At 38.7% G+C, this 26,722-nt stretch overlaps 1 protein-coding gene across 2 annotated transcripts in view; it reads right to left on the reverse strand.

Annotated features, from left to right (window-relative positions):
- The window catches only part of MSRA (methionine sulfoxide reductase A), a 278,473-nt gene that overhangs the window by 101,003 nt on the left and 150,748 nt on the right, over positions 1-26,722 (reverse strand). For both annotated transcript variants that reach the window (XM_032185406.1, XM_032185408.1), the window contains one exon: positions 4,894-4,998. In XM_032185406.1, coding sequence (XP_032041297.1) covers positions 4,894-4,998 — 105 coding nt within the window. The remainder of the gene's footprint in view (positions 1-4,893; positions 4,999-26,722) is intronic.

Consider the following 26,722-nt stretch of genomic DNA (forward strand, 5'->3'; position numbering starts at 1 on the left):
CTGCCAAAGGTACGGAGTCCTGCCTTCTCCTCAGCTCTTTCTGTTGTATCAGAAATATAACCAAAAAAACAGCAGCCATGAAAAAGGATAGGATTTGTGTACAAAGGGGCTTACCCCAAAGAACTGTAGGTGTAGCTGTTATTTTTTGTGGGCTGGGAAGGACTGGTGTGCTTGATAAAGACAGGGAGCAGAACTACCAAAACGAGCATCAGTTTTGGCTTGTAATCAAGAGAGGAGAGAGCTAAGGATGTGAGTGGATTTTTCACTGGCCCCAAACATGTTTTCAAGAGAAGGAAATAGCATTTGCTTTGTGTTCTGCTAAAAAGACACGTTCGGCTATTGCAAGCAACAAAGAATCTTTAAAGCTGCTTTGGATAGGGCTGAAATCTCTGACATGTAGGACTTCAACCTCACACAGGATCAGGGTAATTATGAACAGTAGGGTGCTTAATGGGAATCACAGTTGCACCATGATAGACTACTCTGGTATCAGATAGATTTTTCCAAAGGCTTGGAGAAATAGACTCCCCACAGAGTGGCCATACTTTCTGATCTGATAAAATATGACATCTTCTTCTCCAAACACAAGCAAGGTTGGATTTTCCAACTGGCTCACATGCTGCCGGACAGTGCTAGTGCCAGAAGGGCCATCCCACCAGCAGCCCTGCTGCTGGCAATGTGAGTCCTGGCTGAAAGCTACATTTCAGCTCATTCAGGGTCACCTTTCAGCTTGATCTGAGAATTTTTTGACTGCCAGTGTCCACACAAAGAAAGAGGTGGCATCCTACAGACAGGTTGAGGAGAGAGAAGAAAATTGCTCTTTTTCCCATCAGATAAGACAAAGATTAGCTTAAAGCAATCATGAAACTACAGGCTGAGGCACAATGCAGACAAACTGATGGCCTGAAAGTCCACATCCCTCTAGACACATGGCAGAACCATCATAAGGATGCAGTTTGAAGGAGACAGGCAGGCTTATATCTTAAAAATCTGCAAGACTCTGAGATTGTCTCTTTTAGTGCAAAAACAGGGCAATACAGATTCTGCCCTACGCCTCTCTAAACCTTACAAGTCTATATGGTGCACAGAGCGAATAGACATAAAATTCTTTTGCAGTATTTTCAGCACAACACATTCATTCTTTTTTTCACTATCAGTCACAAAGAAGCAACCACCTCAAGCACTTCTAGAGCTACTCAGAGCAATCCTCTTATAGATAAGATTATTCCTAGGAGAGAAGGAATTCTGGTCTGTGCATTAGAGGCTGAACAGAGATGACAACCATATGTCACTTGGCAGAAGTCAGGGGTTTGTTTGTTGCTTTTTCAGGATCCCAAATGTAATGAATTATAAAATACAGCCTAAATTAATAGTCAAGGAGGACTTTATCAGGGCCCCACACTTAGGAGATGCTCATCTGGGAGAATCTCTTTCAACTCATAGACTGTTTGACTTGATCAAAGGTTCCTGCTTTTCAGTAGACTTCTGTATAATACTCAGACTCAAGAGCTTCATGAAACAAGAGCCAGGCTGCCTCCCAGAGAAACTTTGAATCCCAGTGAGATGTCAGCCTCATCTTGAAGGCAGGAGGTCCAACTGTTTGGAAAGCAGGAACTTTTGAATATTAATGTGCTATTACAATAATGAATGGACTGCCAGTCTGTACTCTTTAGCAACTTGGTACCACCTAGATTGATATTTGAAAGGTCTTTAATTGCAACAGAATCTGAAACAACACATATGAATATTTCCATATTTTATGTTTAATGACATTATAACAATTAGACAAGTCCATTGTCTCTGCAGGGGGTAGGAGGGCTTAGATGGCATTAACCTGACTTCTGGGGGAAAGATAAGGCAGTGCCACAGACAAAGCTTTTATATTTTTGAGTGAGCACTGTTCTCAAAAAGTCCAACATTTGCTGGCTGTATGAGACATTGGATTCATCTAAAGAGTGTGCTGAATTTCATGAATAAGAAATCTCCCTAATTTAACTGCTTAGTAAAAAACTTCTCTTTGACAGACTGAGCTGCATTCATGTTAGGCTGGCTAAATAAGACTTTGCACACAGCTGAATTTAAGGAAAGAAAAAAATATCTTAGGTCAGGGAGATAATTTTCACTTTCCGTATCTTTACATAAAACCACATTTCCCATAGCAAGATAAAAGCAGGGAGTAGGTACAAATCAAGGTGAAGAAACAGTTCCACCTTATCGATCTACCGCTAACTGCTCAAACTTAAAAAACATATATAAGCATAGCATCCCTATCTTATAGAACAAAGAAACCTGAAATCGGGACCTTGTGGTTTGTTTTTTTCTCAAATGAAGAAAGGCTGTAGAGACGTAAAGAACTTTACAAAGGCCTTGAAGAGAGTTTAGTATTAAGCAACCGTAAATATGCATGGGTAAAGCAATCTGCCAAGTCTGGAGGACACAAAAGCTTCAGTGACTGCCAAGATCTCTGTGCAGGAAGTAATGTTCTCACTTTTTGCAAGTTATTACTGAAGGACCATGTTGAAATTCTACTGAACCAAGCTTAGATAAAGGCTTAGCCATGTTTAGACCAAGCAGTGCAGTGCCACATAGATGCCTGAGGTAGCTGTGAATGACTTGGGTATCTTCACAGCACAGTGTCATGTGGAGATATTAGCTTACATCCCAGAAGGAATACAGCCACATTAGTGTGGCTCTGTGCCCAGGCTAATTAGGTGATGTTTCCCTAGTTGCCAGAAATCAAGAAGTGAATCATACATCTGCCAGCATCCAACCTTCTTCTGAAAGCACGGACTGGAACTGTTTAGAACCTCAGTTATGTGAGGATTCAAAGCGAATACAAAGATAAAATCTCATCATATTACTTTGTTTAAAGCCAGAAGGAATTAAAAGTTCATCTGGTCTAACCTATGTGTAACACCTCGCCCACATACCATTAAGTCCAGCACAAGTACTTCAATCAACCCAAAGCACTGAAGTCCTTTAGAAACCAACCTACTGCATGTGTGCCACAGGCAGAGACTAACCATATGCTGTCAAAGCCAAGACTACAAAAATGACAGAGAATGGTAGTTTCCCAAATCATTTCAGCAGAAATCCATTCCTCATAGTGCTGGTTGTTATAGTCCTGGTTGTTAGCTCCCAGCTCTGGCAATGGGGATGAATCCCAGCATGTGAACAAGACACATGGACCAATTACCTAGAAATAGGATTCTCTGTGCTGCTTCAAAACAAGCAGTCCATTACTAAGATGCCAGCATCTGGTTATGGCCAATCCCTGACAATCTAAAGAAGAAAAGAACAACAACAGCAAAAAAAAAAAAAAAAAAAAAAAAAGACCAAAAAACAACCAGTGGTAGGATGGGGTAAAACTTCCCTCCTGATCCCTAGAAGCAAACCACAAAGGTACTGAACCATGATGGACACATCATGCAAGCTCAAAGCAGAGCTGTGAGAGTTTCAAGGATGGTGCAGGCAAATTGTTCTGATACAAGTAAAAAGGAAGGGTTTGATCAGGGAGGAGCATAAACCAACAGATCCCAGTACAGGCCATCACGCTTCACACACAGACACAGAATTTCTTCTTGTGAATTGAATCAAACACCTTTTGTAAGATGATAAATGACCTCATCTTAAAGGCTCGAAATGATGGTGATAGAAAAAGACTCCATTGCTTAATTACACTGCTATCTGCAAAACTATTCTGCCATTCCGAAACTCTGAAACTTCAAGTTCCAGCTACTGAATCTTGTCCTGGCTCGCCAGTGGCTGGATTGTCAGCCCCACTATGAGGCATCAAGTGTGATATCTCAATGAGTTGAATATGTTTATTCACAGCACCAGGCCAGTATTTTAGGCTCTACATCCTTTTTATGTCCTTTCTTTGAATCCCCAGCAGTATCTCTATATAATTCTTAGTATGTCAACACAGAAAAAAAATTGAGATTTTACTGACTGCCCCCAGGAAACACTTTCCCCCTGACTAAGGCTTCACTGTTCATATAGGCAGGAGATGCAATAGCCATTTTTTGTCTTTCCGCTGCACTCTGGGCTCAGTGGAAGACATTTATCTACAATAGCCCCTGGATCCTTCTCAGAGGTACTGCTTCCCCGGATGGTATTGTATTTTGTAGGTATCATCTGCATTTTTTGTTCCCATATGTGGTAACAAGTGGCATAATTATGATAGCTGTTAAAATATTGAAATGAGTTACTGTGTGTAATATTTCTGGAAAATGCTAGAAAGCATGATGTTTATTGAAACTATATAAACATGTAAAATGTTTTCTCAACACAGTTTCCCATTTATGTTTGCACAGATGTGTATAATGTCATCACAAAACCTCTTCCAAGAAAGATAAATTAAATCAAAAGGTTTGAATAAGGCAAATAGCTAGAATGCTCTGCTGGTGCCTCAACACACCTCCACTTACATCTTTTTTATTATTTTTTTTCTTTTTTCTAAACATAAAAGATAGTCATTGACACTGGAAAATATAACAAACAAACAAAAAATTTTATGAAGGATAAAGGTCCTCAGTACAGATAAAATGGCCAGCTCTGAAGCTGCAAAGAAATATGCTTTAATTTAAGAGACAAAAGATAGTATTACAGAAGAAATTGTCATAATCAAAGCTGAAAAAAAAATTTCTATTGTCTACTGTGCCTCTCTGTGGGAATTTTCCCAGCACAGACAGCTGTAAAGGAGGAGGGGTATTGTGAGTTTCTGTACTCTCATTCTCTCTCTTCCTCTCTTTCTCTGTCAATAAATGTCTGCAATCATATTCTTGAGCTCCAGTGTGATTTCAAGGTTCATCTCTTCCATGCAGCTCAAACACTAATTATCCCAGCTGTAATTAGTAAGATAATTAAATACTGGCTCACTCATCACTCTACCTTGTGTCGGGTCATGATTCTCCCAGAAGACCTTGAGCAGTTTCTCAAAGCTGATGTTTTCTGGCTGATATACTACTCGTACAGCCTCTGTGTGACCAGTTTTACCTTAAAAGACAAAATAAAATCAGATGTTATTAGCAAGAATTAGGTAGTGCATGCCCAGTTTTTTATATTGAGATCCAAAGCACAATTATTTGTTTCCCTTTTTATTTTTTAAACACATTTTGATTTACCATCATTTGCATTTAAGCCTCTTGCTCTTAAGACATCTGCAAGTTTGGACAAGGCCATCGTTTTGTCAACTTTCAGGAAAAAAAAATGAATAGTTCTTAAATATTTGTACCTGAAAACTTTTTAAATATTATTAACTATTCTAAATGTGTCGTGGTTTAACCCGACCGGCAGCTAAACACCACGCAGCCGTTCGCTCACCCTCCCCCCTCCCTCTCTGGGACGGGGGAGAGAAATGGAAAGTGAAGCCCGTGAGTTGAGATAAAGACAGTTTAATAAGACAGGAAAAAAAAAATAACAAAAATAATAATAACAATAATAATAATGATGATACAATGGTGATAATACGAAAGTAATAATAGTATGTACAAACAAGTGATGCACAATGCAATTGCTCACCACCCGCTGACCGATGCCCAGCCTAACCCCGAGCAGTCCGGCCCCCTCCCCCCGGCTAGCCACCCCTATATATTGTTTAGCATGACGTCAGATGGTATGGAATACCCCTTTGGCTAGTTTGGGTCACCTGTCCTGGGTCTGTCCCCTCCCAGCTCTTACTGCACCCCCCAGCCTGCCCGTTGGCAGGACAGAGCAAAGGCTGAGATGTCCTTGGCTTAGTATAAGCACTGCTCTGCAACAATTAAAGCATCGGGGTGTTATCAGCACTCTTCTCATTCTAAGCCAAAACACAGCATTCCACCAGCTACTAGGAAGAAAATTAATTCTGTGCTAACTGAAACCAGGACATCTATACATCTAACATTAAAATAAGAATTATATATCTACATCTTCAACCATTATACATAATTATACATATACATCTATAACTTATACATCTACATTGTCTTTATCGTAGGAAACTGGGCTTCTCCTGCCATGAGCTGAGATATGGATAAAATAATTGTTTATAAAAACAAATTTCAAGAGTGTGTTTACACAAGATCACACACAGAAAAATCAAAACTTTCACATCATCCAACCTACTGATGCCAACGGTCTTTGAAAAGAGTTAAAGAGCCTGACTGAACTTTATGACAGCAGATGAGTTCAAGCAAGATCATCAGGTATTAGATCACATTTGAATACATTATTCCTATTTTTCAGTTGTCTTATGGTTCAGATTCTTTCATTCTTTATCTGTCTAAACACATAATATTATTAAAAGATCCAGCTTCATAAAATATAAACGATCTGGCCACATAATTTTCTTCAGTTATAATTAAGTTAGATTGATGAGTACTCAGACATCGCAGGGTGAGTCCACGGTACCAAGTGCTTCAAAAGCACACATGAAGAGTTTATAAATGTAGGCATTTTCGGGTGTCGTAATAACTCCATGAGCGGGAAGAAAATATATATCCTATTCTCCATTTAAATCATAACAAGGAAATATTCAACAAAAGTAAACTGGACAGCGAGATTTGCTTGTTGGTGGGGATATAATTGACTACTTGCTCAAACTATGCCAGGTTTTGATTTCATTTACACTGGCATAAATTTTGGTTTTACTCAACTGACTTCAATAGAATTGTCTGGAATTTCATGCAGTGCAACAACCAGCTGAATCTAGCCCACTGATGGGTTCTGAATTAGCTGTCACCATGTAAGAAAAATCAGAGTCTATGAGTAACTAAGAGTGTTCAGTGAAAATACCAATTTGGTACCAAGAGAAATTTGGAAAAAAAAATAGTGGAAAGAAAGAAATAAAAAAGATGCTAGGACATATTAAAGAGATGTATCAGGGAAAAGTATGACAGCATTTTATCAGTTAATTGGGCCAGATGAAATGAAGAAAACTTAAATGAGGCCCAGAGGGGTGGGCTGGCAATCAAAAGTGATTTAAAAGAGTAGGATTAAATTTAGCCTAGAACACAGAGGAGTAAAAGGGGAGACATCTGGGATACCTGTAAAGAAAATTTTGACAAAATCATATTGCTTTCTACCTAGTGTGCTTCACAACACAACAAAAATAGGCTCAGTGAGATTGAAAGGCAAAAACAGATGAGTTATATGTAACCTGTAGCTAAAGCCATGTCACCGTGTCCACCAGAATAATGTCCAGGCAAACAATGGCCCAATTCCTCTTTCACATGCCTATTGAAGACAATGTTAGCAACTCATCATCTGAAGGCAAATTTTGAATGCAGGTTAACAGAAAGGGATCATACATTTAGTAGAATAAAAGTAAAAGTCATAGGTAATTTGCTTGATAATAAAGTGAAATGGTCTTTCTATATTACGGTGTGAACTGATGGCCAGTATAGGTCAGGGAAGGAACTTATTCCAGATTCCATGGCTTGAAGTAGACCGTGGTTTTGGTTATAGATTACCAGGGGAGATAACGTATTTTGCCTTAGATGAAGACCAGGTTGGGAATTTTGTTGTTGCTTGAGATAAAGCAGGAGAGCAAATGGACAGTGGTTTGTCCAGCTTTGGCAAACCTACTTTCTGTAACTAAAAAGAGATTAAGGAGTGGCTTCTGACTTCATTTTTTTTTTTAAGCCAATGTGAACCTTATGAAAGGTTCTTACCACTCAGGAGCAAATTGCTTGTCTAAGATGAGTAGCTTTAGATCACAAGAGAGTTTCTTCAAGAACTTCAAAACAACAGAGGCATTACCTTTCCTCTCAGTTGAAGCAGCAATTACATCTTGTCAACACTGTCTGCTCTGACTAATCCAGAAGTTCAAAGAATCAGCTTTCTTCTTTTCCTCTGAATAAGGAAATAACAGTGCTGCTCCAAGAACTATAGCCTGACCTCAAGAAAAAAAAAATCCTCAGATGTGTGGCTAACAGACTGTTAGAACCTAGAGCATATTTAAAATCAATATTCGTTCTCGGAGGAAAAGCAAGGAGCTAATACCTGCTAGTCTTATCAGATCCACCTTTAATTTTCCTCAAAGCTTTTCCACTACCTAGTGGATTTTCTTTCAGAATATGGCATGGCTATTTCTATTAAGAACAATCTTTGTCATTTGTGGTGAGCACTCCTACTTCCCAACAATTTTAGTCGAAACCATACCAATCAACTGGGTACACGTGAGCAAACAGAGAGGTAAAAGGCTTCATCTGGGACAGATTAACCACAAGCTTTCCTGGAAGAAGCATGGATAGAAAATAGTATCGGGGACAGAGGAAAAGAAAAGGCACAATCTCTCTGCAGGTACAATGTGCTTTACAACAAAGAATTAACAGATAGCCCAACGTTACCCTAAGCAGCACATGGAAACTGGTAGCCCACTGGTGCTGAACACAACTCAGTTGCAGCAAAAGTGACAAAAATAAACCAACATTGGGCTCTCCCTCTTTGCCTTCTTAGTTCACTTTTTGCATTAGGCTTAAGTTTGACTACAAAAACAGAACGATCACATTTTAGTTTGGATTTCACACATTTGGTACACTGCAGCACCAAAAGAACAGAGCAGAGATGAAAAGATCTAACCACTCCTCTGTATTGTAAAATAAAATAAAATAAAATTCTAATCAAATCTTCTTTGTAAGATTTCTTAAAATTAAGAGGCAGTAATCAAAGAAAAACAATAAACCCACTTAGTCTCAAAAAAGCTGTACGTTTTTCAACAAGAAATTGAACCAGCTAACACTGAACAGCTGAGACAATTTAAACTGATCAGTGATGGATGCTATTCTCTCAGTAATATTCAGCTCTCAGAATTTATCATGAAACGTTCATTTATATTAAGTCAGAGTCATGGTGTCCTCAGATCACCTATTGGTTTTAATTAGCTGATTTTTAATGTTCCACAGTAAAAGCATGCTTCATTTTAAGTTCCAAAAGTTTTAACAAGTATGAATATTTCTAGAAGCCTCCTCTCAAAAAAGCTCAAACTTTGAACCATGTTTTTTTCAATAATTTATTGAATCACTCACTATAATTTGATTTGCTGTTAAATGGGCAAATATAAATCCTTTATTTATAGGTGCCATTATCGGATTTCCAGTTATGGTGCTGAGTTCTCCTTCAGCTTTAGAAGGAGCTTAGCCATAGAAGAACCTCGCTGCAGATGATAGGACTTTATTACACCATAGCAGAGAGGGCTGTGTGCCAACAGCAGATTGTCTGTTTATCCTATATCCATTTCCCACTTAGAAAACATAGCCACTCTCAGAGGATTAGCTACAGTGAGCTCTTTCAGTGGGGATTCAAACTCTGGCAAAAACGTTCCTGTAAAGAGCAGTGCAAAAAAGACATCTGAGTGACACATCGGTGCTTCTTTTCAATTTTTTTCTTCCTAATAGTGTTTAGATTTTCACCTTCTTAATCATCTCCCAGGTGAGTGCCCAAGCCAACGGATTATAGAGGCGAGCTCATTCTTTTCAAGTTGCTGCATCCAGTAAGCATTTAATTATTTCCTGCAAAGTGGAACAACTTCAAAGGGCTGGCTGCGGAGCACTTCACCTGTGAATACCCAGCCACCCAGCTGCTATGGTGCTGCCACGTGGCACATGGGCCTCTCCAGCTAGTCCAGCCCTGGCTGAATTAGGTTAGAAAGTTCAACCAATGCCTAAACTATTCCCTCGTGTCCCACTTATTTAATAAAAAGGGCTGTGTCTCTTAACCCAATGAAATAAGGGGCCTAAATCCAGGAGATGCTCTACATGGTTTTAAATCCTGAAAAGCAGGAGGCACCATAGCTTGGCAAAGGGCAAAGCTACCAGGCTCCTAGAGAGGTTTCTAAATGCTTTCCTACAAGCAATAGCAGATGTGCCACCCATTTTGAAGCATCCATCTCTTCCCACACAAAACAGGTAATCCAGGAACCCAGCTGGTTGCTGCCAACTCCACCATGGCTCCATAACAATAAATCCCACCAAGGCACAGGCACAGATGCTGGGATTTCTTCACCCACACTGCTAAATGGTTAGCATGGTACCAGCCCAGTGCTGGCTCACTCAATCCCCAGACCAGAATTCTGGCCATGAAAAATCCCCAGTGAGCAGCTGGGATGAACCACTGCTTGGACATATGTCTGTGGGCAACCCATGCCCCTCAGTCCCTATATTCTGTAGGCAGCACCTTTATGGCTCAAGCACTTTGGCTTCGAGGTGATTGCAGCCCAAATGCTAAAGCTAAGAACTGGACTCTCAGCTTGTGCTCTTGTCTATAGTTTTCCCTTTTTGTGCAACACACTCTTCATCAGCTTCATATTTTCTGACACAAATGTAAATGTCTAAATATAACTGAAAGGAACGGGCAGCAGATTTTCAGCTGACGCACATTCCAGAGCTTATCGATTTTGGAGCTGAAACTATTTGTGCTAGCTAAAGCCTAGGCCCTAGTGAATATGCAAAGTATTACATGAAAAAGTAATAGGCCCTGCTTCTCCAAACCACCCTGGGAATTTTTATTTTGTAGATATCGCTAATAACATCTCCAGCTTCTCTGTAAAATATCAGTGTGCTAAATAAACAAACAGGTTAGACACGAACACACTGAGAACCCACAGCCTGGGGATCTTTATATCTTTTCTTTTTTTTTTTTTTAAACTTTTACTTTTTTACCTTCAAAGTAATGAAGGTGAAAAGAATGGAAATAACCACACACCAACAGGTTTTTTAAGAGAAGAAGGGTCCTTTATGGCAATATTATTTGACTTCGCAGCTAACACAGACCAGGGAATTTCTCTGGAGCAGGCTTGTATTTAGTAATCTGAAAAACCCCTGGTTGTTCAGCGTGAAGAGATGGTAAGCAGCCAGCCCCTGCATGTTCCTTCTGCAACTCATTGTTTCCTGGCCACTATTCAGCTTTTGGGGTGATTTTCCTATTGTTTAGAAGATAACAATAAAATATATCAGGTATAAAATGGCACAAACATGTGGCTACTGTTTTTTCACTTTCTTTATGTTTCCCAAAACACTAATGACTTTGTCGGCATTGAAATAAGAGATTATGTTTGGCTCGTTATCCACTGTGAGTTTCTGATTCACTGCTTTACAAAACATAATGCTTTACTTTCTCGGTGTGATCCACACTGTTTTATACAGCTGTGCTAAAATATATGTCAGTCCTATACAGCAAGAAACCAGTTTATGACCATGGGCCAACTCTGCAGTTGTTAATCTAAATAAACTTGGGTTTAACTGCTAGAAACTTCTTGCCTGAAAAAGATCTCAAGAACCAAGGCCACTTCTAATGCCTACAGAAGGTAGCACATACTACAGCTACAAGGTGATACGTACATCTGAAGAGACAATTTTCTAAAAGTTTATCTATTTGTTTTAGGATAGGGCAGATGAATGACACAGTAAATGAAAACTTCAGAAGAAAAAATTTGCTAATGGAACAATGAGTCTACTGTGAAATGTATTTCTGGTGACTATCACAGTTACCAAGTTTTTTACTCTGTGGTATCAAAATAAAGAGAATAAAGGCCACAGTGAAAATTGGTGAAAGTGAAGAAGTGAGCCCTGTCAGCAGCAAAACCACTGTTACCCTCACTTTGTTACAGAACTGCAGGCTCCCAGGATAGCTGGGGCTGGGGGCACCTTTGGGTGCCCCTGTCCCCCTCTGCCCCAGCAGGGTGCCCAGCCCCACGTGCCTGGGCTCGGGGAGCTCTCCCAGGAGCATCCCCCGGCCCCTCTTGGGGCAGCCTGTGCCAGGGCTCCGGCACCCCTGGCCCCAGCAGTGCTGCCTGAGGGGCAGGGGGAGCCGCCGGGGCTCCAGGCTGGGCCCGGGGCCTCTGGGCCTGGCCCTGGGCACCGCTGAGCAGAGCCCGGCTCCGGCCTCTCTGCACCTCCCTGCGGGTACTGACGGCCATGGGGGAGCTCCCCCGGAGCCTCCTCTGCTCCAGGCCCAGCAGCCCCAGCTCTCGCAGCCTCTCCTCATAGCACGGAAGCTTGGGGACCAGCAACACCTTCTTGACTGACCCTCCCTCCTTCAATTCTACATTGAAGAACCCATTAAAAAATATAATAAAATAAATTTTTATAGCCTGTAGTACAAAAGGAGACAGCAAAACTTTACTATCTTGTTTACTGTCTGTATACGTTAGGTCCTCATTAGGCTGAAAGTCCACTCTACCAGCAAATGTCCACACTACCAGGCCTTCAGGAGGGATTACCACACCAGACTCACTTCAGTGGACTGAATGCCATTCACAGCTGGAGTGCAGAAAGCGTGCTCCAGGAGAGTATATTCGAATTTAATTTCATTCAAAAGGAACCTCATCTTCAAAAAATATTCCAGTGATTTCTCACAGATGTCAGTGGAAAGCTTCTTTACCATGTGTGTTGGGAGGAACACCTGATTTCTACAGCAGTCTGGTTGCGATGTGTGATACAGGTTATCCCTGGTTGAGTTGTATTGCACAGCAGAGATCAATGAACTGGATGAGCAGCATTGCCTTAAGGATTAGTCTGACATTTTTCCTGGACAATAGAACAGAACATCTCATATGACATTCAACTGAAGAGAAAATGTTGAAGATAGGCATATAATTAATGCCAGTCAACATGGTTGCATGGAATATAGGTCTTGTCAGCCAAACTTGATTTCATTCTCTGATGAAATTACAAGTCTAGTTGTAATAAATGTGGAATGTAATAGCATGGATGTAATAGACTTAGACTTTATTAATGCATTTGACTTATTACTTCATGACAGTCTGATTAAAAAATTAGCACCATACAATATCAATAGTGCACGTGTTAAATGGATTAAGAATTGTCTAAATGACAGTTCTAAAAAAATTGTCTAAAGGGAACGCGCATTGAATTGGAGCATTTTTATCTGTGCTCTGCAGGGACTGGTACAAAGCCTGTTGCTTTCATCAGTAATTTTAAAGAAATAAAAAGTCTCAACTTCCAAAATCTGTTGGTAACTCAGATGAGGAGGCTGATAGGATGGTCTGAGAAAGTGATCACTTGCAGTGCTGGGCCCATTCAATCAAAAATGTGTTAAAAAGAGTCATATTTAAAATTGTACTTATGGGAACAAGTGACACACACCACATCTGCAAACAGGGAACAATCTTAGAGGAAAGTGCAAGGGTGGCAGTAGACAAGCAAGTAAATATAGAATTCTTTTGCAATGTTAAAAAACATAGTGCCTGCATTGGGATGCCTAAGTAAAAATGATGTTGGTTGGAAGAGCACTGGTGAGATCAATCCTGACATTAACTAGACCCTCAAAAATGATATCAGTGACAGCCTCAAAAGGCATGAAATGTTTAGCTTTCAAAAAGAAAATCTAGAGGTTTTTCATTAAAGGATATAAGCATCTTCCCAGGAAGAGAATGACTGAGGGTCTTTGAACAAGAAAGGAAAAGGCATCAAGAGCCAGTGGTAGGAGCTGAAACCAGGGAAATTCAAATGGACAAGCAGGCACATATTTTTAATACTGAAGATTATTATCTGCTACAAAACATTACACCACTGAATTACGCCATTTGACCATTCAGTGTTCCTATATACCTATGTCTTATAAACCAAGGGAAGTGGTTTATTCCTCATCTCCTGATACTTTCAAATGAAGTCAGATTTCATTCTGGGAGAGATGCTCAGACAAATACCTGTTAAACTTAAAGGAAAAAGTTATACAGCTTAATAAAATAGTAAATGGATAAAATGTAATGGTCTATGATATAAAAGATATCAAATTAAATAATGCAGTGAGCCCTTACCAGCCTTAAATGCTGTGAATATATGAGTGAATTGCCCCTCTTTTCCTTTGTTCACTTAACTTTAATAAAGCCTTTCTATTCCAAACTGCACAAAGAATCGGGGCTTCCGTATTATCTTCTTTTCATCATGGTCGATGAAGTAGACTATAACCTAACTACAATTTCTATATTATCTTTATATAGGTGAGTTAACATCTTTCAGCTAGTGTTGGGAGCAGAAAGACACCTACCTTACTGCCACTTTTACAAAATTCTTATTTAAAAGCTCAAATTTAACCCTAAGCTTACACATTAGATGGACAGAGCCTTTACATATCAATAAATTATGTTTACTGACAAACCAGTTATACTTGGCACCATGGAAGTGCAATGCCAGGCTTCTAACATCTAGCCTGTGTGACACTAAACACTACACTGGGTGAATATAGAACAAAACAAATGGTTGTGCACATCTTAGAGTGAGAAATGCTGGCTTTAGGTTAGGACACATTAATTACAAAGTTAAGTAATAAAATGAAAGATAAAATATGGAAGAAGTAATGGGAATTACAGAACCCTAGCCTCATAACTAGCAGCAACCTCATATTCTCTACAGCATCTTACACTGCTGTGGAGTCAGGAGTTCAGGCATAACTGGTTTATATGTGAGCTTTCTGTAAAATGGCATGCTAAAATAACCATTGCTCTAACAAAAACTTTGCTCTTGGAAACAAAAATCTATTTCATACATTTTCAAATACCAAAAAAAAATGCAATATATCTCATGAAAAGCGGTTTGCACAGTTATAAAAAAAAAAAAAAAAAAAAAAGTAAAAATGAAAGAAGGTCAAAAATATGGTCATATGAACACACAATGAAGATATTGCACAGAAGACAGGTGGCTTTGAAAACTGTCACTGAATATCTTCAAAATATATGTGGGAAATGTGTCATTTTCCTGTCTGGGACTGAAACACTCAATAGCATAAAACAGTACAAATCATTCAATTTTCTTTCCTAGACTAGGATCCAAGCCATGGAAGGCTATAACAAGATAGAGTCCATCATTTTTCATTACAAATAAACTTATTTCCACCTCCTCAAAGAAAGCACAAGAAAACCTTGTTCCTAAGCCTTCATAACAACACAATACACAGTTTTGCTTTAAATGTATGTTAACACTTCATCTTTTGTTTAGATGATATTTATAAGAGGAGCTAAAATCCACAATAGATTTGTTTCCCTCACTCATGCTGTGATAAATACAAGAATCTTCTTTGATTTTATCACCCTTTACTTTGACATTCCTCAAAGTTGTTGCATTATGTGTCTTCTTCTCTGCCCTGTATTAGATAATAAACAGTAATACATTAAAAATATATATATCCAGAAAAAAAGGAAGAAAGAATTCCACTTTTTAACAGAGAGTCTCATTAGGAAAAAATATGTCCTCATGTGATGAGCCAGCCATCAACAGAGTAACATCACTAAGAGAAATCGAAATTCATGGAAAGTTTTTTCTTTGTTTGTTTGTTTGCTTTAGGTAAAAAATTCTAGTCCTGACTCTGGAAACACATCACAAATGCAAAAGTACTCCTCTGATTAAAATTATTCATATTTCAGGAAAGATTTAATGGGCTGTAATTTTAGATTCTGTGTTTGGGGAGAATTCAATCTTAAACTGCTCAGCTTAGGTTTTTACTGGATACTTTGGACTAAGTGAATTTAGCCTCCTCAGAAGAAAAAATGTTGTCTTTCAGAACTTAAGTCGTTGTATTCTACAACCCTGCTCATTTGCTGCTTTTGAATTCATTCCTTATCTGGCACATCTGTGCCTATGAGATCAGATCGCTCTCTATAGGTACCTCAAGGGAGGCTGTAGCGAGGTGGGGGTTGGTTTGTTCTCCCACGTGCCTGGTGACAGGACGAGGGGGAATGGGCTTAAGTTGAGCCAGGGGAGTTTTAGGTTAGATATTAGGAAGAACTTCTTTACTGAAAGGGTTGTGAGGCATTGGAACAGGCTGCCCAGGGAAGTGGTGGAGTCACCATCCCTGAAAGTCTTTAAAAGACGTTTAGATGTAGAGCTTAGGGATATGGTTTAGTGGGGACTGTTAGTGTTAGGTCAGAGGTTGGACTCGATGATCTTGAGGTCTCTTCCAACCTAGAAATTCTGTGATTCTGTGATTCTGTGAGGTAGGAATATGCCTTTTAAGAAATATAATGAGGCTCCTGTACCAAGTTTGCGTCATACTGGAATACCATAAAAGACTTTTTAATTCATATATATGCTTTTTATAAACAATAATCACATTCACTCATTCATTGATATACATATTATTACGATGATATATGTTGATCGATATACATAGTGTTATGTATAAAGGACACTCCTGGACAACAGAAAAAAAATGCAAGGAAATAGAAGAGAACTGGGAACAGAGCACAGCAGTGTAAGACTTTGGGGCATCCAACCTAAACGCATTGCCCTTTGCTATGTGAACAGGACCCGAGCTGAACTGCAGCTCCAACTTTGGCCAGTAACTGAAACCCAAGATTCATTATCCCATTCCATGCAACTTTAGTCTATGTCTGGTCTCATTGGTTTCTGCTGTCACACAGTTATGAATTTAATAGCTCAGAAGCTAGTCTCATTGCAAAGCTCCTTTGAAAAATTAAATTAATGAGATGATGTTGACGTTTTTTATCATAATAGATAAACACAGTGAATAAAGACCAGCCCAGGAAATATATCCTGTTATCCATGGGCATGAAAAACTTTGAGGATAAAAGATTAACACTACGTCACAGTTGCACCATGCCTTTGTCCTGAAGACTTCAAAGTACTTTCTAAATTTTGATTCCATTATCCCCATTTTGCAGAGCAAAACCCGCTAATACATTGTGTTCTTCATAATTAATTTTCCAAACATGCAACGTAATTTATTTGAAAACTATAAGCTCTGCCAACAGCATTTTTATTCATTTAAAAACCCAAGTGCACAGCCTTACCTAATACCAATATTTAGTGTTGGGCAAAGGGAAGCAATATTACCATGCTTTGATAATAATAAAAAAAATCAGTTATGCCATGATGTGTGGAATACATACGATGATGCAATTTTAATTCGGGTAAGAATTTCATATGGTAATAGTTTGGCTATACTACCTTCCATTTCCAGTACACTAATTGTTTCTAACAAGCTCAATAAAAAGGATGTTATCTTCAACTAGATGAAATTAAGATTACTACCACTAGTTCAGTTGTACCACAAAGGCATCTAGTTTATTTGAGATGACTTTGGACAAATCATCTGGACTTCAGCTGCTGCTCCAGAAGGCAGAAGGTCTCCTAGAGGCCCAGTGACAATTTGTCAGCCCTGCCTGTATGGCTCTGATCACTTACAGCATCTAAATGTCTGTCTGTTCAAGCAACTAAATAATTCCTCCATATTTATTTTATTGTGAAATCCACAGGTACAAGTTGCAGCTGTCTGGCTCAGTTTTGGTCCAGCCATAGATCCCCTGTGTCACCTTAAGCAAATAACCTAATGTGTCCCTCAGGATTTTGTTTGTAAGATATGAAGTTGGCTCCAGGTGATGATTTCAGAAATAGAATTAGGTATAATGACTGAATCCTGAGTGATTATTAAAATATTTCCTCAGTTACTGCCTTGGTGGAATAGAAGTCAGAGAGTCTCCTCGGGACTTGTGTCTTGGCCTTCTCTGATCAAAGACAATCCAGAGTCATAACACGAAGAGCATGCAAAGTGAAGTACCAAAGGACTAGAAGATGACTGCAAAATGAGGCAAGATTGTTGGAACATTGAAATTTTCCTTAAAAAACAGGGAATAAACCAAATGTTAATACAATCCCCTGAAAGATCCAATAGGCGGAGACACAAAGACCAAGTCTTTGAAGAGCAGGAACCTTCTGACCGCTGAACCAGCCAGGGATAGAGAGCTGACCACAGAGGGCAAGGAACAATATGAGGAACTTTCCAGAGCCCATCCTGGTGGCACAGACTGCTGTGATTCTATGATTAGGAATCTGAAGCCATTATTTCCAAATCATATTTTAATTTGCCTGAATATTTATATTTCTTGTAGTTCCTAAAGCTAGAAAAAAGCTTGTGTTTAAAAAAGCCAAAGAGTAAGTCTTCAAAAGCCTGAGTGCTGCTGTCTCATATAAAGCTTTACTTGTTTGTTTCAATTATGACTTGTTCCTGAAAAGGTCAATGGAAACCAAAAATACCCTGGTTGGGAAGGGGGTGATGTTCCAGGACAGCTGTGAGCAGGATCAGGAGTAAGCAGCTATAAAGACCCAAGTCTCCAGAAAAGAATCTTAATGAGAGATTTGTTCACAAAAATATTCACGAAACTCAGATCAGGTCTGTGCTGCAGTACTGAAAAAGCAGAGATAAAAAAGTGGAAAAGGTAGATCTCAATAAAATGCCCAGACTCAGTACTGGGATCCAACTTCAGTCTGTAATGGGAATATTTTTTCTCGTGTCAATTTAGCAGAAAATACAGATTTTTTGGAAAAAAAAAATACAGCTTTTATCTGCAAAGGCTCTGTACTGGAGTTATGCAATCCACAGGATTTGCTTAAATAAATGGACATAATGGAAGGAAAAGAATTACAGAAATGTGAAGAATATACCATGGATTGAGAACTTTAAAGAGGAATAAATGGAGATAAATAGAATGCCTAGGGACATTTATTTATAGCAAGTTCCGTGTAAGGAGTTGGAAAATGTTAAATAATCTGGAAGATAAAAAGTAAGAAACAAGATTTATTCTATTCCACTAGAATAACAAAAATGGTTGTTTTATCCTTTTTCTCTCTAGAGTGATTTCAGTAAGAGGTTAGTACTCCGAGGAGTTCTCTGAATACAAGGTTAGATTTCTGAAATATGCCAATTCTCACTCTTTGTGAATCTGAACAACAACATAGCCCTTGGAAGAAAGCTGCACATATCTAAATGCTTAATACCTGAGAACTGCAGACTGGAATGAAAAAAATAACAATAAAGAAAAAAGATAGACTGCAGTATTAGTACTCTGAACGCTTCTCTTTCATATATAACTATTCTTAAACTGATCTGACAGTTATATGATATACATAAATATGATTGGGATCATTATTTCCCCCAAACAAACACGCAAAAACAATTCAGGCAACCTGGTTTCACCAGAGACCTCTCACAGACATCAAACTGAAAAGAGGCAGCAACAGAGCAGAGACCTTGGTGATGACAGACAGACATTCAGAGGGTTTCCAGGGAAAAAAGTACTGGGATGGAAATTCAGAATTAATTTATACTAGCCAAAGGCTTTAGACAAGCACTTTTAAGTCCACAAAAGGTAACAACAGAATTCCAGAAAGTTCTAAAAATGGCCAAGCAACCTGTTTTCTGCAAAAGTCTTTAGCAGAAACAAACTACAAGTGAATAAGAGGCTAAAAAGATAAAATGTTGACAGTTTACTTATCTAGAATGCAGCTATGAGAATGCTGGGAAGAACTGAGCAAGCAGACATGAGGTGTAGCTGATGGTCATTACCAGCAGCTCGATAATTACAAAAAATCATGTTATTCTGTTGGATATACCATACAGGACTGATGGAAGACCAGTGACTGGAAAAGAGGCAAAACAGAGCATCCTCCAAAATGAAAGCAGAACACAGACATGACAGGGGAACTGCAGAGAAGTACCTTAACGATCAAGAAAAAAAAAAATCTCTAACCGAAAGCATGAAAATTACTTCTTTTCCAGTGCCTTGGTGAAACTATACCTTCCCTTTAAGAGCTTTTGAAATCCTATTTATTTCAGACATAAACTATGGTATTGCCTATCTTAAAGTGATGCTCCTGAAGGACTATTGAGGGAGGGAGCTAAAATTTGCCCGGTATAAGTACTAAAAATTACAGTGAGGTCAGAGACAGGTCAATAATTCGGTGGTGGGTGGTATAAGTGTCTCTGAACGGTGAGAAAGGTGAATGCAAATGAGAAAGTTGGTAGTCTGTCTGATAAAAAAGATATTTCAAGGACTTACAAGGAGGACAATCAAATGAGTTTGAAAGCAGAAGAGAGAACTGGCTGAGAACTGGTAAAGAAGAACCATGAGACAAAGAGAAGGAAAAGGATGAGCCAAGGACTCACCGAAAACGTTAGCTACTACAGCTTTAGGTTAAACACAGAAGTTAAACACAGACCAGTGTACCTGGTCTGATGTTCAACATCACAAAGCTTCTTGACAAACGATGGCAGAGCGTGGTAGCCAGAAGATTAAGCTGTTCTACCAGCTGGCTCCAGGCAGCTAGCTCTTGGTCCAACTGCAGGGAACCACAAGTTGTTCTCCACTAACTGTAAAAGGTGTTGAGGCACATGCAGGAGAATGTGTTCTTTAATAATGACAAACAGAAACCAGTGACATTGGCAAGGGGCTCCTTGCCATCACAGCTACTCCTGGGGGGACCTTGCTGAGCGTGCACTGGAGCGATGGGTTGTCCTTCTAGAAAACAAAATCTGCTCCCTTTACTGCCTTATTTTGTTATTACAATGCCCAGATATTATACTGCAAATTGTGGCTGCCATCTCACTATGCAAGGTGCTGTATAAATAAGAGAATAAAAGCCCTGTCACCAACGAAAGCTGCTGGAAAGAATTAACAATTCCTTGACTACAAGTTTGTTTTTCCCAGCCCTCCTCATGCACATCCCTGCAATGCGAAGAGGCAGCTTGTTCTTTGGCCAGCATCACCTAAAGCTACACGAACATTTTAGACTATCTCACTTCTGATTACAGTAAGTGGGAATTTTTCACCCCTAGAATCTCACCCTGAAGCATAAAACCCCACTTAGTGATGACGAGGATCTTCTTAAGGACACCGTGAAAAATATGCTACCTAGTGTCAGAGGTTGCACAAAGACCATTAACCGCTGCAAACAGATCAAACACCAGCTAATATATTTCTACAGCTGCATGACCCATATTTGAGAGCAGGTTTTAAAAATAAAGGCAAGTAGATCAATCATTAGCCTTTAATAAATCTTTGCAGATATTTCACCTTTTTTTTTGTGGCAAACCCTTTAGACACTATTAATTCTCACCCCAATTTTAATGAATGGCTGTGCCAATGCTTAACCTTAAGAAGCCATGTAAAATGAATTATTACTGATGATTAATTATGCCATAATAGACCAATAAGAGCAACCTTTATTTCAGCCACTGATTAAATTAATTAAAATTGACTTCAGTACACAGTTTACTGTTTATACCGCTACTTGCACGTAACAAAATTATTTTTGCCATTTTTGCTAAAATGTAAATGTCGTACTTCACATTAGACCAGTGAAAGCATTTACCTCCTGCTTAAACTTAATGAACATTCATTGTATTAGACTATCCATTATTTCTATCCAACCACTCACAAATCAAGAGTTTTAAATTACAGGTCACTTGTATCCTTTCTGAAATTCCCATTTAAATGGGAGCATTTAAGAAAGGCAAAGAAATTATTTTAATTCAAATGAAACTGGTATGCCTTGATATTAATTCTTCCAACAAGAAACGCCTAGTTTGGATGCCCAAAAGGACTTAGAAGACAATGAGGGGAAAAAAATAGCAATCATTAATATCTATTAAAAAACAAAACTCAAGAAAGTCATATATTCAAATAATATGAATCACTGTGCTCACATTTAAGTTTATTGCACTGTACCTACAACTGTGAGATCTATTTGGATTTAATAACTTCAAATCTGGCACAATGAGGGGCACGTATTTCTTTCTTACAGATAACACTCCTTGGAGAGGTTTTTCCTCATTCTGTGAGATTTCCAGGCTTGCTAAGGGAGAGAGGCACAGGACTGTGGCTGAAAGCACAAGTTACATAAATTCAACCTAGAATAAGATGACATTTCCTAACTGTGAAGGATAAATCCCTGATATTATCTATCTTCCTAAAATACATTAATCCAAGGTTCTGGGGTGAATCCTGGGGTCTGCAGTTGCAGGAGGCCATCAGAGTTGGACATGGTGGTGAATCCATGAACCTATGTCTCTGCCCATCATTCCTGTCCTGTACAAGCTTTACAGAGAACATCGTTTTTGTAAAAACCAACACTCATAACGCTTTCCAGCTCTCATAAAAGCAATGACTACTTAACTCTTACGCTTTGGAGCTTCAACTGCTCAGCAAGTAGGATCCCCCCCAGCCCCTCTATAAAACTAGCCAGAGGTATTTTTTACCTTTCTTTCATTTTTGCCTTCCACTGGAGCACAGGCTCCCCCATAGCACAGAGTGCTCCCCTTAGCATGATGGCCTGGTGCTCTGCGTCTGGCTACCAGGGTCCAAAACACAGATGAGGGAATGAAAAGAGCAATTCACAAGGAGGTGAGGTAAAGGATCTTACTTATAGGTAAAGGATCCCTTATAGGTAAGGGATCGTGTCCCAGAGATGCAGCCATTTGGGTCTGGAGGGTAATAGAGTTCAACAGGCAAATACCTGCTGTGAGCCAGACTCAGTGCCACAAAATGGTCCCAGGCATATTTAATTCATCAATGTACAAATATATATATATAAATAATAATAATAATAAAACCTTCCTAGCCACTTAGGTTTTTCAGCATCCATATATACCTGTAATTTCATTGCAAAACACACGTAAATATGAAATATCTGAGGTTCTATGAAGTATCGAAAGTTCTTTTAACCTCCATGTCTATAAGTGTCAACATCTTGGCTGGGGCCATGTTGTTTCCCTTGACTGCCTTCTGCCCAAACTGAGGATGCAATGTGTTATGTCATTTTGGATTCACCCCTTCTAACTTCCAAGGTCTAATAATCAGGCATGCAGTAAAAGCTAGTCACCTAGACTCCTAGATATACATGTATATTAGATCTCTTAAATGCTATTCAGTAAAGCCTTATCCGTAGTATTTTGGACTACAAAACCTCTCCAACTCCAATCTACCTGTTCTGATTTCTTCCATGACATTTGTTAACAAACACTGTGACAATCTAATTAGCAGTTTACCTTCCTGTGAGACAGTCTTGTTACTTTGTTGAAAAGTACCCGTTCCTTTAGGGCTACATCAGAAGCTTGCCAAAATCAAATACTTAAATAAAAAAAAATCTAATTCATTTAGAAGAGCAACTTACTGATTTTAATTCTTTCATTAGTCTTAAAAATACCTACTATTAATGTCTCTCCTCTCTTTATACATGTGTGCATGTGTACATTAGTACATATATCATTACTGGGCTGGAAAATAAATAAGGACCACATGAACCCTCCAAATGTGTTCTACCCAAAAATGGAGTATAACTGTGTGAATGATGGACTCTGTGTATTATAGGTATGTAAGCTAGCACACACTCTTTGAGTACCTGCAATGATTATAAGATCAGAGATGTATGTTGTTGGAGGATGTATGGTTATGTATGCTCATATAAAATTAACCTCTGTTAAATTTTATCTTTTCCTAAGCCTGACAGAAGTCTAGACTCCACTATGCCCTGGACCAGCTGTTATCACTCACATGAGAGCCTCTCCTTTATAAATACACTGATCTTGTATATCAAATGCTGACTTAAGGAAGGGATAAAAAAAAAAAAAAAAAAAAGACTTTCATTTAGCAAGCTTATATTAAAAATTAAAGGATGTTAATAAATACTGCGTCTATAAGCTGGTCTAAATCTATCTAAAATGCCCCACAGTGAAGTCTTACATCAGTTATTATTGAAACATTAAATGCTTTTCTTACAGGCTTACAGCAATCAATTTAACTTTCAGTCATCTTGTACCCATATGTGCTGCTCCTGTTGATGAAATGGCTATTAATAAAGGAATAGATGGCTATGAATTAAAGCAAGCTCTACTTAATCACATTAATCCAGAGTATGTTAAAGGCTTCAATTTTCTAAATAATTTTGGGCTTAATGCCTCTGAGATGGGCAGACTGTTCTATTGATGCAGCATCTGGTCCAATTTAAGCTGCATTGTGAAGGAGGAATTGTTAGGCCCTTGCAAAAATAAGGAAGACTGACAGTTTTAGGGATGCAACCAAAACTGCTACAGCTGAGACAAAAGATACTGCAAGATATTGAAAAAGACCTACAACAATTAAAAGGCAGCCCACTGCTCTGCAAATGCAACTCTACTGTTCAGTGAATTGTATATGATTAACTTACTCTTACTGATGGGATGAGTACTCCATACACTTAACCATCACTGTATTTTCCAGTCATTGAACATCCAACAGCTGCTGCTGTGAAATATGTTCACTTACCCATTACATTGGGTTACCAATTAGAGAGGAATTATTTAAAAGGGAATGGCACAACCACTAACACCACCCTTGCATAAGCAGTAATTTCTGGCTTCATTTTTTTTTTGTTCCCTGAGGTTCTTTTTTATTATTATTTTGGTTATGTCAAGGTAGTAGTTTTACAATGAAATAAGATTTACCTTGTCTTGGAGCACCGCAATACTGCTGCATTCAATTAAAGAGATAGAGAAATAGTGTTTTTAATAATTCTAGGGGAATAAAAAACCTTTGTAGGAGAATTAGGTGTTTTAGAACATTTCTGCAGCAGAAGGATCTTTTTCATATGGAATTTTCATAAAAGGTCTTTAATGAAGGAGACAGTGAATATGACATAGACTTTCCAGCGGGAGAAAAAAATGTGTTACTTTTCCTTTGTAACTACATTTTTCTTATATTTAATATATGAAAATACTGCGACTTTCGGGGAGAAGATCCAGATCTTTTCCTCAGTAGCTCTGTTACAAATGAAAACTAACTGCAATGAAGCTAGTGCATCTGCAGAATACATTCAAGTACAGAACTAAGCCATCAAGTTGCATTCTGCAGAAGTGTAAAAATCTTTGTCTGAAAATGTATTTCAGGTTAAATTTCCTCTTTTCATTAAATAACCAGAGCAGACTTGGGGGAGAGGGGGAAGGGGCTATATAGGTATCATCACCTATTGTTAAATTTGCACAATTAAAAAGTACCCAAGGAAGATTTTACACAATACACTCAAGTATTTACTTCTGCATCCTACAAGACTAGAAAGAAAACAGAATTTAAAAACAGAGATTGAAAATGATGTTTAAAGTAGAATGTTCTGATACATGGTTCATTTTCAGCTGAATAAAACTATGTAGATATATAAATATGTACATGCATCAGTTGAAATACTCTATTACTAAAGGCAATTAAAGAAAAAAATATGTATTTCCTCTTGTTACCTACTCTTTCCTCCAACACTCAGTACCAGAAAAATCCACATAGCTGTAGATTTCAAAGCACTTTATATGATAAGATAAAGTATTCCTTTTTTAAAAAATGAGGACAATAGGCAGGAAGAGCTGAAGGTCACCCAAGTCAACCTTGGAGCCAGGAATAGAACGAAATCAGCTGAGTCTCAAGGTAACAGCCCAGCTGAGGCGCTCCTCCTGCCTTCTGCAATATGTTCTGCTCCAGAGAGCTGCCAGGAAAAGACCAGCATTCAAACCACTGCTGAGGAATATGAAAGGCGAGAGCAACAAAAGAGAAGAAAGCTCACACCGACCAAGACTGTGGTGCTGCATGAGGGAAACTTCCATTCCTGGTTTGGGGTATGAGGGTAATTAAATGGGAAGCTCTTCCCCTACTGCCTTCAGGAAGAAGTTTCATTTGTGGGAGGGGTTCTGAAAGAGGAGAGGAAGGTTGTGTTGTGGGTGTAAGTGACAACTGCAGTGGCAGTTTGGGGATTCTTGGAAGCAGTGAGAAAAGAAGGAGTTATCTTCTCATAACTTTCTTTTAAAAGTTATTTGAAAAAGTTGTATGTGATCCTCACCTGATACAATGGGAGCAATATCTCTGCTAGGCAAGATGTTCCTTCAAACTCTGTCATCCTTCTAATTAAGAGCTATTAAATATGCCTAAGTACAAATAAATAACCACTTACCGTGCCAGTGATATAAAAAGAATTCATACCCAGGTATAACACTATGGCAACTGCTTTTGTAAGATACTCTTTGACACTCTGGCAGAGCGGCTCCTATTTAACAATTCTAATTCAGAAAGATGAGAATAAAAGAGGCAAAAAGCAACTGAGTGGTATCACTGCTCACAGTTCAATTGTTTTGATGAATTCTGCCCTCACACGTTATACGAACATATCGTGTGTAGACAAATTCTATTTCATGGTAACAATGAGTCTGCATGGAGAAAAGTCTATTATCATATTGAAAATAAAGGAATTAGAGAAGAATCCGAGGCAGTAAATAGATGAATATGCAGTAAGACACTTGGCTCTGTAGTAAATAGGTCTGCAGAATTTGCCTTCCATATCTGTTGTGACACTATTTATTTCTGTACCTTTTCTTATATTAAATATAAGATCAAAATGGCCTATTACAAGAGCAGTAGCAACAAATTAAGTTTTTCTGCATTTTTTTCCCCTTTTTAATTAATTATTTTCCATCACTTCCTGTAAGAATCATTCTTCCATCAGGCTTTAGAAATAATTGTCTTTATTCTGTGAAGTTCCTCAAAGCCACCCTGCTGTAAAAAAAAAGATACTGCTAATCATTACAGGCTATGGTGGGGTTCAGTGTACATGAATCTCTGGGAAAGACCAGGAAGAGCATTTTGCTCCTCCTAGATAATTTGATCTGAAGTGGTAGGAGCTGGTGCCAACACATTGCACACCTTTGGTGTGCTAGCCCTCAGATCAAATGCCAGCTCAGGAAGTTTGAAACCTGGATCCCAAACATCCCACAGAATAAAGGATCTACATCTCTAAAGCACATCCTACATACCAGACAAGAGGATATCCTCAAGAAGCATTTTCGTTACTTGTCTTTTTGAAGCAAGGCCACTGTGTAGCCACAAATGCAAGATTCATAGAGCTTGATAGGAAGCTTGTTTTCTTCTGATGATTAAGACAACCTAACACCTAACCCTTTTATTTTACAACAGCTT

Source organism: Aythya fuligula, chromosome 3, assembly GCF_009819795.1.
Source record: "Aythya fuligula isolate bAytFul2 chromosome 3, bAytFul2.pri, whole genome shotgun sequence".
NCBI lineage: Eukaryota > Metazoa > Chordata > Aves > Anseriformes > Anatidae > Aythya > Aythya fuligula.